Source organism: Cryptotermes secundus, unplaced genomic scaffold (genome assembly GCF_002891405.2).
Source record: "Cryptotermes secundus unplaced genomic scaffold, Csec_1.0 scaffold873, whole genome shotgun sequence".
Taxonomy (NCBI): Eukaryota; Metazoa; Arthropoda; class Insecta; order Blattodea; family Kalotermitidae; genus Cryptotermes; species Cryptotermes secundus.
In genome coordinates this window covers 1,142,863-1,155,397 of record NW_019739229.1, presented here as the reverse complement: position 1 = coordinate 1,155,397, position 12,535 = coordinate 1,142,863, and the positions used below count along the sequence as shown (strand labels likewise).

Genomic DNA, 12,535 nt, shown 5'->3' with positions numbered 1-12,535 from the left:
CTGCTTGCAAGGGGCGGGTTTTGACAACGAAAAAGTACAATGGGGACACGTTCACCCCGTGTTGATGAGCCCTCACAAACCAGCCAGGATTTCTATAAATGGCTCAACCCGTAAATTAATAATAATTTCGACAACAACGTTTAAGGCCGTTACGCTGCTTTAGGGGCAGGGACTGATGAGAGAGTGGCATGTCTCCTCGCTTCCTCCCCCCCACAAGTTGTAATTATATAAATATTAGAGTCGTACGTAATGTAATCGCTATTCCTAATTAACTTTGTTACAGTCCCAGCCTCACGCAAGATGTCACTTACAGGCAGGGTAAAAGTGTCACGAAAGCTTGTGTGTCGGTTCAAGTGGAGTGTTCCTGTGAGCCACTGATTGTTCTTATAGAAATGTGGGTTTGCATTGATAGAACTGTTCATTTTGTTCTACAAATACTGTATTACAGTAATAATAGATATAAAGTCTTTTTTTTTTTCATGGGGTAAGACTGACTCCACTTGGTTTTTTTGGCTAGGTTTATTGCATTAAATTTCCATCTTCTACTACATCTTAGTTTCAGGTCAGTGTCTGCATTATCACAATTTCTATTGAACATTTTTCCTCTTACCTCCCATTGACAAAGCCTGATCTCAGGCAGTTATACAGTTGTAGTTATTCTGACATAGGTGGGCAGTGACTGAGGTTAGTTATTTCTGAAGGAGTGAACACAAGAGGTGTCTCCCTTATTCACCTGAGGATGGAAACAAATACATTCTCCGCAACGTTGAGTTTTATACTTGTTTAAAAAGCCAGACGATGGACAAAGACCACAAATCCAGTAATTCTGGTTAATTTATTTTTTGGCTGTACAAAAAAATGTTTACATCCTGTAGTTAACTTACGCCGTTTGAGGATTCTGATGCACGATCACTTCATCCTCATTTTAATCTGGAGACCAAACGACATGCTTTATAACTGTACGTATTTCCGTAAAAACTGAAGCCGGAGATAATTCGGGTACCCAGAGGAAGGGGAACGTCCGTCGTTTAAACCTCTACAAGGCAACGGCTAGTGAAGAGTATAGGAGACTTAGAAGACGCAGTGTGTCCTATAGTGATGTGGGAAGTGTAACTCTTAAATTGCGGATTTCTCCTTTGTATAGAATTCAGCGTAAGAAAATAACTGACCGGACGAAACATTCCTGAAAGTCTCCTAGGATCACAACCACTTCTAAGTTACGTACATTCCAAAAATACTTTTATCCAAAATACTTAAAATTCTTAACGAAGCTTTTTTCCAATTTAACGAGCAATTTGCATGAAATGCGCAAAAATGAGGGCATTTGGAGGGTCTGTATGCCAGTCAAAGTATTTCAACTCCAATTTTATTCAACGGACTTACATTAAATTTTGTTATGGGGTCTGCAATAAATATTGCCTGTCGAGTATACCGTAACGCGGATGGCCAGAATGTTGCAGGCAACTGACCGTTAAACACCTCGCGACCGAATTCACACAAGGAAGCAACAGAAGTACGGCGCCACGACCGCTGCTATGCAACGTCGCCGTGAACTTTCATCTGCAACAACAGTAACTGTTTTCTGCGCGTTGTCGGAGTGGAGGCTATATAAGGAGATTCCAGGAAAACCAAGGCAGTATTTGAGAGTGTTTGAGTGTGTTTAAATGTTTGTGACAGTGAGAGAATTCTGAAGACTTCGTGCGTGATTAGAGGACTTTATTTATGTGTAATAGTTGGAGTGATTTGAAGCGCTTGTTCCGGTGTTTTAACTGCATTGCCAGGAGAGGACTAGTGTGTATGTGTGCAACAGTGTAACATGAAGTGAGTGTAAATCAGCGATAGCGCTGTAATTTGAGTGTAATTAAGAGAGCTAACGAAAGTGCCAATAAGTCTAATCAATCGAATTAGAACCCGTCAATTTTGTCACGCGTACCATCCTACACGTGTCAATACTTTTATTTTGAACCGGTTCATTATAAACCCTCCATTGCGTAAAGTTATAATAGATCATCAGTGATCTTCACAAATCAATGATCATAAAAGAACTGATAAATATCGTTAAGAACAGATATGTAATTTATTAAGGTGTGCCAATTCAGTTTGTGACCTTGATATTTTAAATAGGCAGATGTCTAATATTTGTTACAGTCCATGGAATTTTTTCATGGCTACTGTGTAACCAGCTTTGCAATAAACACCAAGGCTAATGAAGTACACACAGTTTCAAGAAAGAAATTAGAAAAATATATATGGGTCTACTCTAACCGGATAAGTATCTTCACATTCAGAATTACTGGGGTATTGGACTTTTCCCATCGTCCGGAATTTTAGGGAATATAGGACTCGATGTTTCGGAAACTGGATCTGTTTCCGATCTACTTGTACAACCGGTCAGAACCCTTTAGAATCTACTTGTACAATCGGTCAGAAGCCTTTAGAGTCTGCCTTCACAGTATTCAATAATTTGTAACATCCTAATTTATACAGGTATAAAACTGAGCTGCAGTCACTGAGATATGATTTGTCTTTGCTTGTATACATGTCTTCTGTCCTCACAGCCATACACTTCATCCTCAGGTTCATACATCCTACACCGCTGCCCTTTCTCTTGCCAAATCTTCATCTCCCCACTTCCTTCCTCGTCCACTACTTTGTCTCAAAGCTTTCTCGTATCGTATTCATTTCCTACTACCTTCCCATTCTGTATTCCCCCAACACTCGAACATTCTCGGTCTCAGTTCTTGCGCCCTGAGCAATCTTCACACAGAATCATCCTTTCTTGCTCCTGGAGGAAGTTCAGACACCCCCATATTACGTTTTGTAGAACCAAGGGACTTTACTGTGGCAGCCATTGCAGTGTTACTTATATCTGGTGGGAAGGCCGAGGAAACGCATATTTCTAGTCTTCCAACAAGCATACACAACAGGAACCACTAGCGGCACTATTCACATCGAAAGCAATCACGATTATTTATTTTAAACCTGAAGATGATTCGTAACTCTTGTCTGTGGCCCCCGATAGCTCCACATCATAGTCTATCATCCCTTGGTCACTTCCGCCTTGAATCGCTCTTTCCCTCATTTCGGAACCCCCAGAAAACACTTTCACTTAAAGCTTCTCCCTGTCACGTGCTTTCTCACTGGTACACACTCTCAAAGTACTCTCCCCTAGTCACCTTTTGAATTACACACTTTCTCCCCCTTTCCATTGTGTTCTCTGCTTTTCAGTTGTCTCCCACCGTCCCTCTTCATTCCCATCCATTCTTTCAATCAGCCACTAATTCTCTCCTGATTCACACTTTCTTTCGCCTGTACAGCCTCTTCCTCCCTTACTCAATCCTCAATTTACACTTCCCCTTCTCCCCCCACCCCTGCTTAGCATTCTGTCCATCATTCAGCTGTTCCCTTCGTCGCTTGTCCTCGATTTTGAAGTCCCCCCTTCTCAATGTCTCATTAAATCTATATCTCGCTTGCTAATTATATTTTTCTTTTTTCTTTAGTCATTTCTTTCATTTTATCTGCTGTTCCTCATTCATCATCACAATCACGAGTTCTATCCGCCATTCAATTTCTCGCGACCCCCACCCCAATGTCTTATCGTCACTTTCTCATGTTTCTTCTCAGTAATTCCCTTGCTTATTAAATCTGTTTTTTTTTTTTCAAACTGTCACTCAATTACTCCATCAATTTCAATTTCCTACTTCTCTCTCCTTCTCACACCAACAAAATATTAATAAATAGACGTTTCGGAGGAAAATGTCGTTTCCATCTTCGCTGTGAGAACCTCAAATCCTACACACTTTTTATTCAGTCCACTGTACGTCATAAAAGTAACAATTCTATAAACTAATGTGGAGAAAGTGATTTATACTTACCGTGTGCTTGATTGGCTAGGAGGGATTGAGCCTCAGAAGGGCACAAAGGAATGTACAGCGATGAACGTTTGGTATTTATGTTGTGAATAAAATATAGACATTTATTCATATTTTTTTTGAATGGGGAAAATACAATTAATGCTTTAATAGTGGAAAAATGGTGCAATTCCTGTGGATTTTTTGAGATATTACATACTTATCAATAATATAGTACAATCTGATTCAGAGACGGCCTTGCAGCCTCCAAAGAAGCCTTGATACAAGGGATACAGCCCAGTTTGAAAGCAAATAAAACAATCGTGTTTTTTGAGCAAACAGCAAAATGTTAATTTGAAGGCCGTTTGGTAGCTGCTTCGATAACGCGTCCTACGAACACAGATGGCTGTAGTATCGTGACCGGAAATGCGCTGCCTGTTCCAGCGGATGGCGCCTTGATTATATCCCTTGTTCAAAACTTGTCCGTCATTGAAACCGAGCTTCCTCGCTGAAATACATAATAATTTACCGCCATCTTGGTAATTACTCTAGTTTTTCATGCATCACATTCGAAAGAAATTAAATGAAAAAGTGGAATTATATTATCTGAAAGATTAAGGGAGGAAATTTTTGGGGTTGAATGTCAGCCACCTCAAGGGGGAGGTTAGGGGACGCCATTCTTTTGGATTCTCCCGTGAATAAGCACTAAATAGTCAAATTCTGAGAATTAGAATATATGCCTGTAAGAAAAGGGAATGAAAAACCCATCTGTTCGTAAAAATCAACAATTGATGGCTTCCAGAAATGATTTCATAATCTGTCATGCCGCGCTTGGATTTTATTCGTATTCATTTTGTTTATATTACTGGAAACTAATCAAAATTACTTGTAAATATACGTAAATACAGACTGTTGCAGAATCATGAATTGCCGCCCATCCATGTCTTTGAGGAAACATGCCTAAATCCGTAACTAAGTAAGTCACACAGTCTTAATCGGAATTTATTATTGTGTGTCAGCTCGCGCCGCCATTTTGTAGCGCCTCCTGTACCTGCTTTGTGGGTCTGTGTAATGGCCGCAGTCAAGTTCGGGGTAGGGTAAGGTGAGGTTTGCTGAGGCAGATTGAGGCGACTGACCCGATAATACACTACATACATACATACACACACTGCACTCACTTCACAATTACACCGAGATAAAAAAGGGCAAAAGAGCAAAAATATCGGTCCGTCAGTCTGTTTGTCTTTCTGATCGACAGAGCGCGCACGGCTGGCAACTGAAATGTTGTTCAAGTTACCTTAAGAAATTGGAACTACCCTGACACAGGTTCCGACTGGATAGTAGCCCACAGTTACGCGTATTTTAAAATAGGCCAACAAAATCAACAATTTCATGTCTTCGCAATGATTATGATTGTGGAGGAGCACCCATCAAAACTCACACATACACATACACATGCATGCGCCCATTCGCGACTATCCCTTATTTTTTTTTGTTTTGGAAGTGATACGTAAGCAACCTCGTAATATTTGGCGACAACAACAAAGAATGTACAGTATTTACTAAAAACTGATAATAGTCCCAGTATTCACGGGTCTGTCTCAAAATGAAAACAGCAGACACTATTTTCACATGCATCGTTCTCAGCGCAGGCGGGTTCGACACTTCTTTCCTGCCAGCAAAGAAAGCACTGCAGAATTAGTTCAAAATGGCGAGCACCCTTTGCATGTTGTCAACGGTTTTATAACAATATGAAACCAACACAGTGCATGAAGTATCAGTAGAGTCCTTACGTTCACTTTTCTGATATATATATAACATCTCCTGGAATCGGTCTCGACTTCCTTCTCCAATATGGGAATTAATAAAGATATATTTATATATGCATGTATCCTGCAGTAAGGTTACCATGGGGACCTGCGATCACTTTGTGACTCCTTAATCACGCGTCACGGAAATCCTCTTCCTTCCTTAAACTCGTATGTACAAAGAAAAAAATTAATTACACGTGTCAATGTGGCAGATAAATATCCTGAGTTTATCTCATCCTGACGCGCTCACGGGAACTTCCTCAGCTCTCGAATATGTCAACGCGGTCTTCTAATTCAACGTCTCGGAACTGTGACGACGCGTCTTACACCCCGGGAGATTGAGACCCTCCGTCGTGGTACCTGACCACGTGATCAGAACACACAGCTTACGCGATAGTGACGCAGTCCGTTTCGGAGTGAAACTTTGAGTCGTCCACATGATGACGGGAAGAACACATGGGCTATGCTCTTTCTGTGGATGTCAGTTCGGTGACATTTTACAAAATGACAAGTCTAGGCACAATTTTCAGCAAACTATGATTTTCTTCCGATATACCTTTCAAGGAAATGCCCTTAGTGCAAATCACTGCATGCGCTTTTCGGCTTATTTTGAAAAAGAAAATTATATACGTTTTCTCGGAAATACTTGGACCCATTCCTGTACTATGGTTCAGTGCTGCGCATCTACATATTTCAGTTCTGAAATTAAAAATATTGGGCTAGAGGTTCTCGTTTCGAATTTTTGCCGACACACCAGATATTCTGACTGACGTGTTCGTAGCATTTCTCAGTCTCCACATAAATGTTAAGACTGTACCTCCATTACGTCATGACATCTCCCTTCCACATCCCTTCCAGTTCATCATCCTACGATATGACTCTGCATAGCCTCGTTAAAGAAAACCTCCCAAATAAGGAGAAAAGTTGGATAAATGTGTTCGAAATATCTACCGAAATAAATTCTGTCGTTGACGTTAATTTACAGTGCATAAATTCATAGTTTTTCGCAACGAAATTTCGAAGGCTAACACATACATGTCTGCGCATGCGTAAGGTAGTATTGTGAGTAGCATTACTTCTTGCACTTCATTTGTAAGGGGTGATCTCCCTTCCGCGAGGGGCCGAAAAGCGTATTGTTAAGCGTATCGACGACATTTTACATGTCATTTTCATTTTCAAAGACATCACGAATCCTGGGTAGCTCCTTTAACGATTTAATTAATCAGTTCTCAAATAACATGAACAGATTCACAATGCCCTATATCATACTGCTCAGATATTCAGGCATTCAAGCAGAAGCAACCTTATGTGTCTCTTGTCGTACTGAGTTTCATTCTCTTCTGAAACCGTCCGAATAAGTGAGCTACAAATATGCTACTTTCACTCCCAGTAACTCCAGCAGTTTAACACAGATCTTCAAAATTGAATTCCTTACGCTGTTTGGTGCGTGAGTCTGAACTCCCGTGAGGATATCATTGTGAAATCCAGGTCACTATTTACACTTTACACAGTTCTCATTTACCTCAATATTCCGACCACAAACACTATATGTAGAGATACTGATAAAAGTATATAACTGAACGGGTTCGCTATCAGGTAGAAAAGGGGCGAGGCTTCCTACACTCGATGTTTTATATATCTGAATATAAAGAAGTGGGTAGAGTGGAGTGGAGCGTCACTCTATGTAATCACGTCACTTATCTTGTCGCCATGACCAGTAGCGGCAACATGACGAACCACAGCATCACGTCGATACCGGAACCGGAAGACGTCTTTCTCCTCAGAATAGCAGCCATCTTGTCACCTGAAATAACAGAAGTAACAAAAACAGAGGGAAACAAAAACAGCTGAGACAGAAACCTGAAAGATAAAGCATCCACGTTTCCTTCACTGAACACTTAGGGCGAGGGCACACCAAGGAAACTGGCAACTGTAACGAAACCATAATCGCCAGTTTCAAGAAGGCAATTAGTTTCCTGCTTAGCAGGCGCACACTGAGGAAACTTATATTTGAGTAGATGCTCATGTCATCTTAAGCGGGTATGCTCATCCGACGTAATGCATGGTTGTATTTTTTAATTTCATGCGCTTACATTCGCCAAAGGAAGATAATAATACTGATCCAGTCATAATATGGCGGTAGTTGAGACCTGCTGAGACAGCGCGAGAAGAGACGACGACGACCGTAGGGAAAATATTGCGATGTTAATTAATTTCTTTTAATTACGGTCAATTTATTTTAATCATTAAATATCGCGTTCACAAGCGATACGAATTTTTTACATATAGTGCAAAAATTTTAGCAAGACAGAAGCCACCTGATGATGGCCGTTTACAGCCGAACCATGTAATGTGAAAGAAAGGTGACTATATAATAAATTGTATTTTAGAAATATGTGTGATATGTTAATGCGACAGGATGCTTAAATACAATATTATGAAAAGAAAACATTGGGTGCATCCGTTCTCCTGTGACCATTTAAACTGAGGCGCTTGTATTGTTTCGAAAGAACTTAACCGGGATCCACTCTCCTTCGTCTCACGAGAAATTCTTTCCCAAGCCAAATCTACCAGGCTCTTGCTCAATTAATGCGTTAGCGGCTTCGTCAAGCTTTCGTGCCATCGAAAGAAACAAATGAATCACTGAAGAGAGTTACAGAACAGCTGACACTAGGAAACCACGTGGCAAAGCAATCGTGAGAAGACTGTCACGCTCCGTTGCCTGGAAGTTGAGTTTCTGAGTCTTTCAGCGAGTTTCATTGCCGTTTCCTCAATTTTCGCTGCTCCATTCAGTAACACATGTTCAACTCAGGCTGATAACAATTGTCGGAAATTACAGCTGCGTTGCGGTTGCCAGTTTCCTTGGTGTACCCTCGCTCTTACATTACCTACTACAGTGCAACTGACACTAAGATGGGGCGGATTCTTCATGTTCGCATAATCGAACATGAATGGAATAGCATAATGAACTAATTTATGTACACATATAATTATGCTACATGAAATATTTCTTTGTGTTTTTTGTAAAAAGAATATGTTTCTTTGTTTTCAGGCACATTAATAATGTCACAATCAATATTCTGGACAAACAACTTTTAAATAATCGACTTTTGTTTGTATGCATATAAGAATATACAAATAATTTAAAACAGGGGATGTCTGTCTGTCCCACCCAGCGTCTCATAAGAAATGCAGTGAAGAATAATTAAAATATGCACTGTGTCAGTGAAATGAACATGAGATTTTAGAGGTCAGTTGTTTCGTAACGCTGCTTGAATAAGGAACAGAACGAATCGGTGGGTGCGTCCACCAGCGCTTCAGCGCGAAGCCTATTAGCTGCTGCGTCCCTGTCTATTATTAAAGCATTGTTCCAATTGTTACCACACCCGAATATGTCAACAGATTCTCTGATTCTTGGCTTCAGTGTCGACGTTGTGTAATTTAGTGAGACTTTTATATTTCCTGTGTTATAAATCCGTTGCTAGGGAACGGACAGTGAAGACCAGTGGGAAACAAACTGAGAAGATTAGTGTGGAGTAATTGTAAATTGTGAAAATCAGCAGTAGTGTTATAATTATATGTAGTTACGGCCTGTAGGTGGTTAATAAATCCAATTATCAATCCTAACCCCGTATTTAGTGACTAATAGACGTGATAATATGAAGAACTATCATGGAATCGGCCCTGAAGGCTGTTAAGACCTTATCTAGGCAGCTATGTTGTATGCGCTGGCCGCCATATTAGTCAGCGAGACGCACGCAGCTAATCCTGTGTAAATTCCTGTTTCATACAATTTATCACTCTTTTAGGGCGAGGTGGAAGATCGATGCGGAATACAAATTAGGTGTACAGTAGCACAGTATTCTGATTTCGAAATGTAAAGGGAATGGGGGAATTTATAATTGGTCATTAAACACATATTCAGAGTGACCTTCACGAAGCCACGCGTGAGGGTCACTTCACGTGTTATAACAGATATCAATTTACTGAGGTTTGGGGCTCTCACGAACGTGACAATGAAGATTACTATCTTCTGGTCTAGCGGCTTATATACTGATAGATATTTCGGACGAACTTACTGCCTCCATCTTCATGATCAAAAATTAAACTTTGCATAATGATTCTTTGGCCTCCTCTTCGACCTGAAAATGAAGGCAGTACATTCACCTGTAACTTCACTGAAATTCTACCAGGCTGCACGGCTTCAAATCCCAGAAGGCAGTAGGCTTACTGTCTACATTATTTGCGTCCATGCCCGGTGGGAAGCCATAGCGGAGAGATAAACCCCGGACGGAAATGTCTGTAAGCAACACGCAAAGAGCGTTCAGTATTCTGATACCGAACTGAAAGTTGGCCTTTGCTTGTGGCAGAAAAGTTTGGACGGGATTCCACTCCGGTATGTACATCGACACTGTCAATACAAATGAAAAACTGTCAGCATTTCTGTCGGACAAGCATATCTATATTGGCAGGAGCATTATAATACATAAGTAGGAATATTATAACACCAAAGGTGGGCCGCGATGCCTCAATCAACACGACGACAATGCTACAGGCTGGACGACCGATGAATCTAATTTCTCTTCTCCATAACGTCCAGACCGACCCTGGAGCCCACCCAGTCTCCTTTATAACGGGCACCGGTGGCTGTTTACCTGAGAGAAAAGCGGCCGGGACGTGAAGCTGATCACTTACCTTCATCCAGCCCGTATCGAGAAGCTACACTGACTGCGCTAACTCGGCTCCAAAGCTAGGCTGATTTTTTTTTTCAGTGGCTCTTCCAGCCCATCCGGGGCCTAGGCCTATTATTCAGAGCAGTTATCATATTTTACAGACGGCAGGACTCCTTGGACGGGTGATCAGCCCGTCGCAAGGCATCTACCCAAACACAGGACAACACAAACACAGAATAAACACATACACACACCAAACATCCATGACTCGAGTGGGACTCCAACCCACAATCCCAGCGTCTGCGCGAGCGAAGACAGTTCATGCCATAGACCGTGCGGCTACCGTGACTGGCAAAGCTAGACTGATTATTAACATAAAATACTATGTTTCTGTTGTTTGAACAACCTCATTCTTAGGTATAGAAATATCTTTTTATCATGCGATACTTTTAATGTAATATGTAATGAGTGTGTTATCACTCAAAAATTACAACTAATTGGCAAATTAATTTATTTGCTTTGTACTGCTAGAATATAACCCCATTTTTACATTAAATGTTAATCTAAATATATCGAATTCCTAGAGAATGTTTTATCGTGAATGTGGAGCGAGTGTGACATACAACATAAATCTCGCTGAATTATGACCCACTTATCTGAAATACACGTATGTGAATATGGCTATGGAGAATACAGGAAATAAAAGGCAAAATAATAAGTAGTTCCATGCTGTATGATATTTCTACTGCAGAACAGAAATTTTATCAGGAACATGTGAACGCATGGTCAGTGAAGTACACGCAGTAAGAAAGAGCACATCTGAGACGAAATTTGTACTCAAATGGAGCACACCTTTCCCGACACATTTACGAGTATGTTACTATTTTTCTCCTACTTATTTATCCTAACTGTGGAACCTTTAGAACTTGATCAGAGTGTCTAGTCGAATGACTGTCTGCAAACGTAGAATCCTGACTGATGTTTTCTGCAAGAAATTCAGTGCCACCCACCATCAATTAGGCCACGACTGGTTTCCATCAAACCCTTTCCAATTTATTATTCACTAGCATCCAAAAATTAGGTACTATGTAGTTAGAAGGCGTAGTTAAATAAACTAAAAAATACTTTAAATGACTTTTTAAATTACAAATTAAATGTCTGGAATTTATGCACCGCCCTGCATTCTAAAGAACGTAATGTTTGGAAGCGGATCTGTTTCCGAGACGTTGTGTTCTTTGCGATATCCGATGGTGAACAGAATCTGGGAATTCAGCAATCCCGAGGGTTTTTATTAACATTAATTTATTTAATTGTAATTGTAATTGTTTTTATTGTATTTATAAATCTTATCTGCATTGTATTCATTTTGCGTAGTGCGTCTTTTATTGTTTGCATAATTTTGTGTGATGTGTTTTGTTTGAGTGTGGTGTGTTATTTTGTGTGATGCGTGTTATTTGTGTGTTGTGTCTAATTGTAATACCACTGCCACCGGGTAAAAACCCAACCCATTTAGAATTTTAACATAAAGGAATAATAAAAATAATAATAATAAACAGAACCCTCTAGAAACTAAAAAAATACATGAATAAATAGAACACAAATCTGAATTTCTAAAGGTCTACATTGATCACAAACGTACGTAAGCGTGAAAAGGAAGGACCGCGCAGTGTATGAATTCCGGCCCAGCCTATACTCGTACTTCCGGTGTAGACACATTTGTTTCCTTCATCACATCGCCCATAACCGCAAGCTTCTTCTTTATGTGACATATAACATATGAGGTCAGACGCGTTACTCTTTACTGCTTTCTTACGGAGAGGCTCACCAACTGGACTTGAATTTACTCACAGCCTCGCGTCTCAGAAAGACGTAACATTACTCACCACGGAGCTCAATTTGAATTTACTCCTACGTCCGAGGTGGAGAGGGGATGGTACACTCCACGGCAGATTTCTTGGAAATTATAATCTTGCTGAAAGCATATGGAAAGACGGAAAGACGAAGCAACTGGAGAAATTTATAATTGATGAGATGTCTGTATTGGAGATTGAAAGGACTTGAACAAAAAATCATAATAGACACTGCAATATGTACAAAAATTTAATAAACATTTCCTATACATGTTACGTGTCCTGCTCCATCAGCCTACACATAGCAGTCATCATCATCATCATCATCATCATCATCATCATCATCATCA

At 40.3% G+C, this 12,535-nt stretch overlaps 1 protein-coding gene across 7 annotated transcripts in view; it reads right to left on the bottom strand.

The window, feature by feature from the left end:
* Positions 1-5,336: 5,336 nt before the first annotated feature.
* Positions 5,337-12,535, bottom strand: part of LOC111871803 (peroxidasin) — a 735,056-nt gene continuing 727,857 nt past the window's right edge. For all 7 annotated transcript variants that reach the window (XM_023865159.2, XM_023865160.2, XM_023865161.2 and 4 more), the window contains one exon: positions 5,337-7,466. In XM_023865159.2, coding sequence (XP_023720927.1) covers positions 7,360-7,466 — 107 coding nt within the window. In that variant the 3' untranslated portion in view covers positions 5,337-7,359. The remainder of the gene's footprint in view (positions 7,467-12,535) is intronic.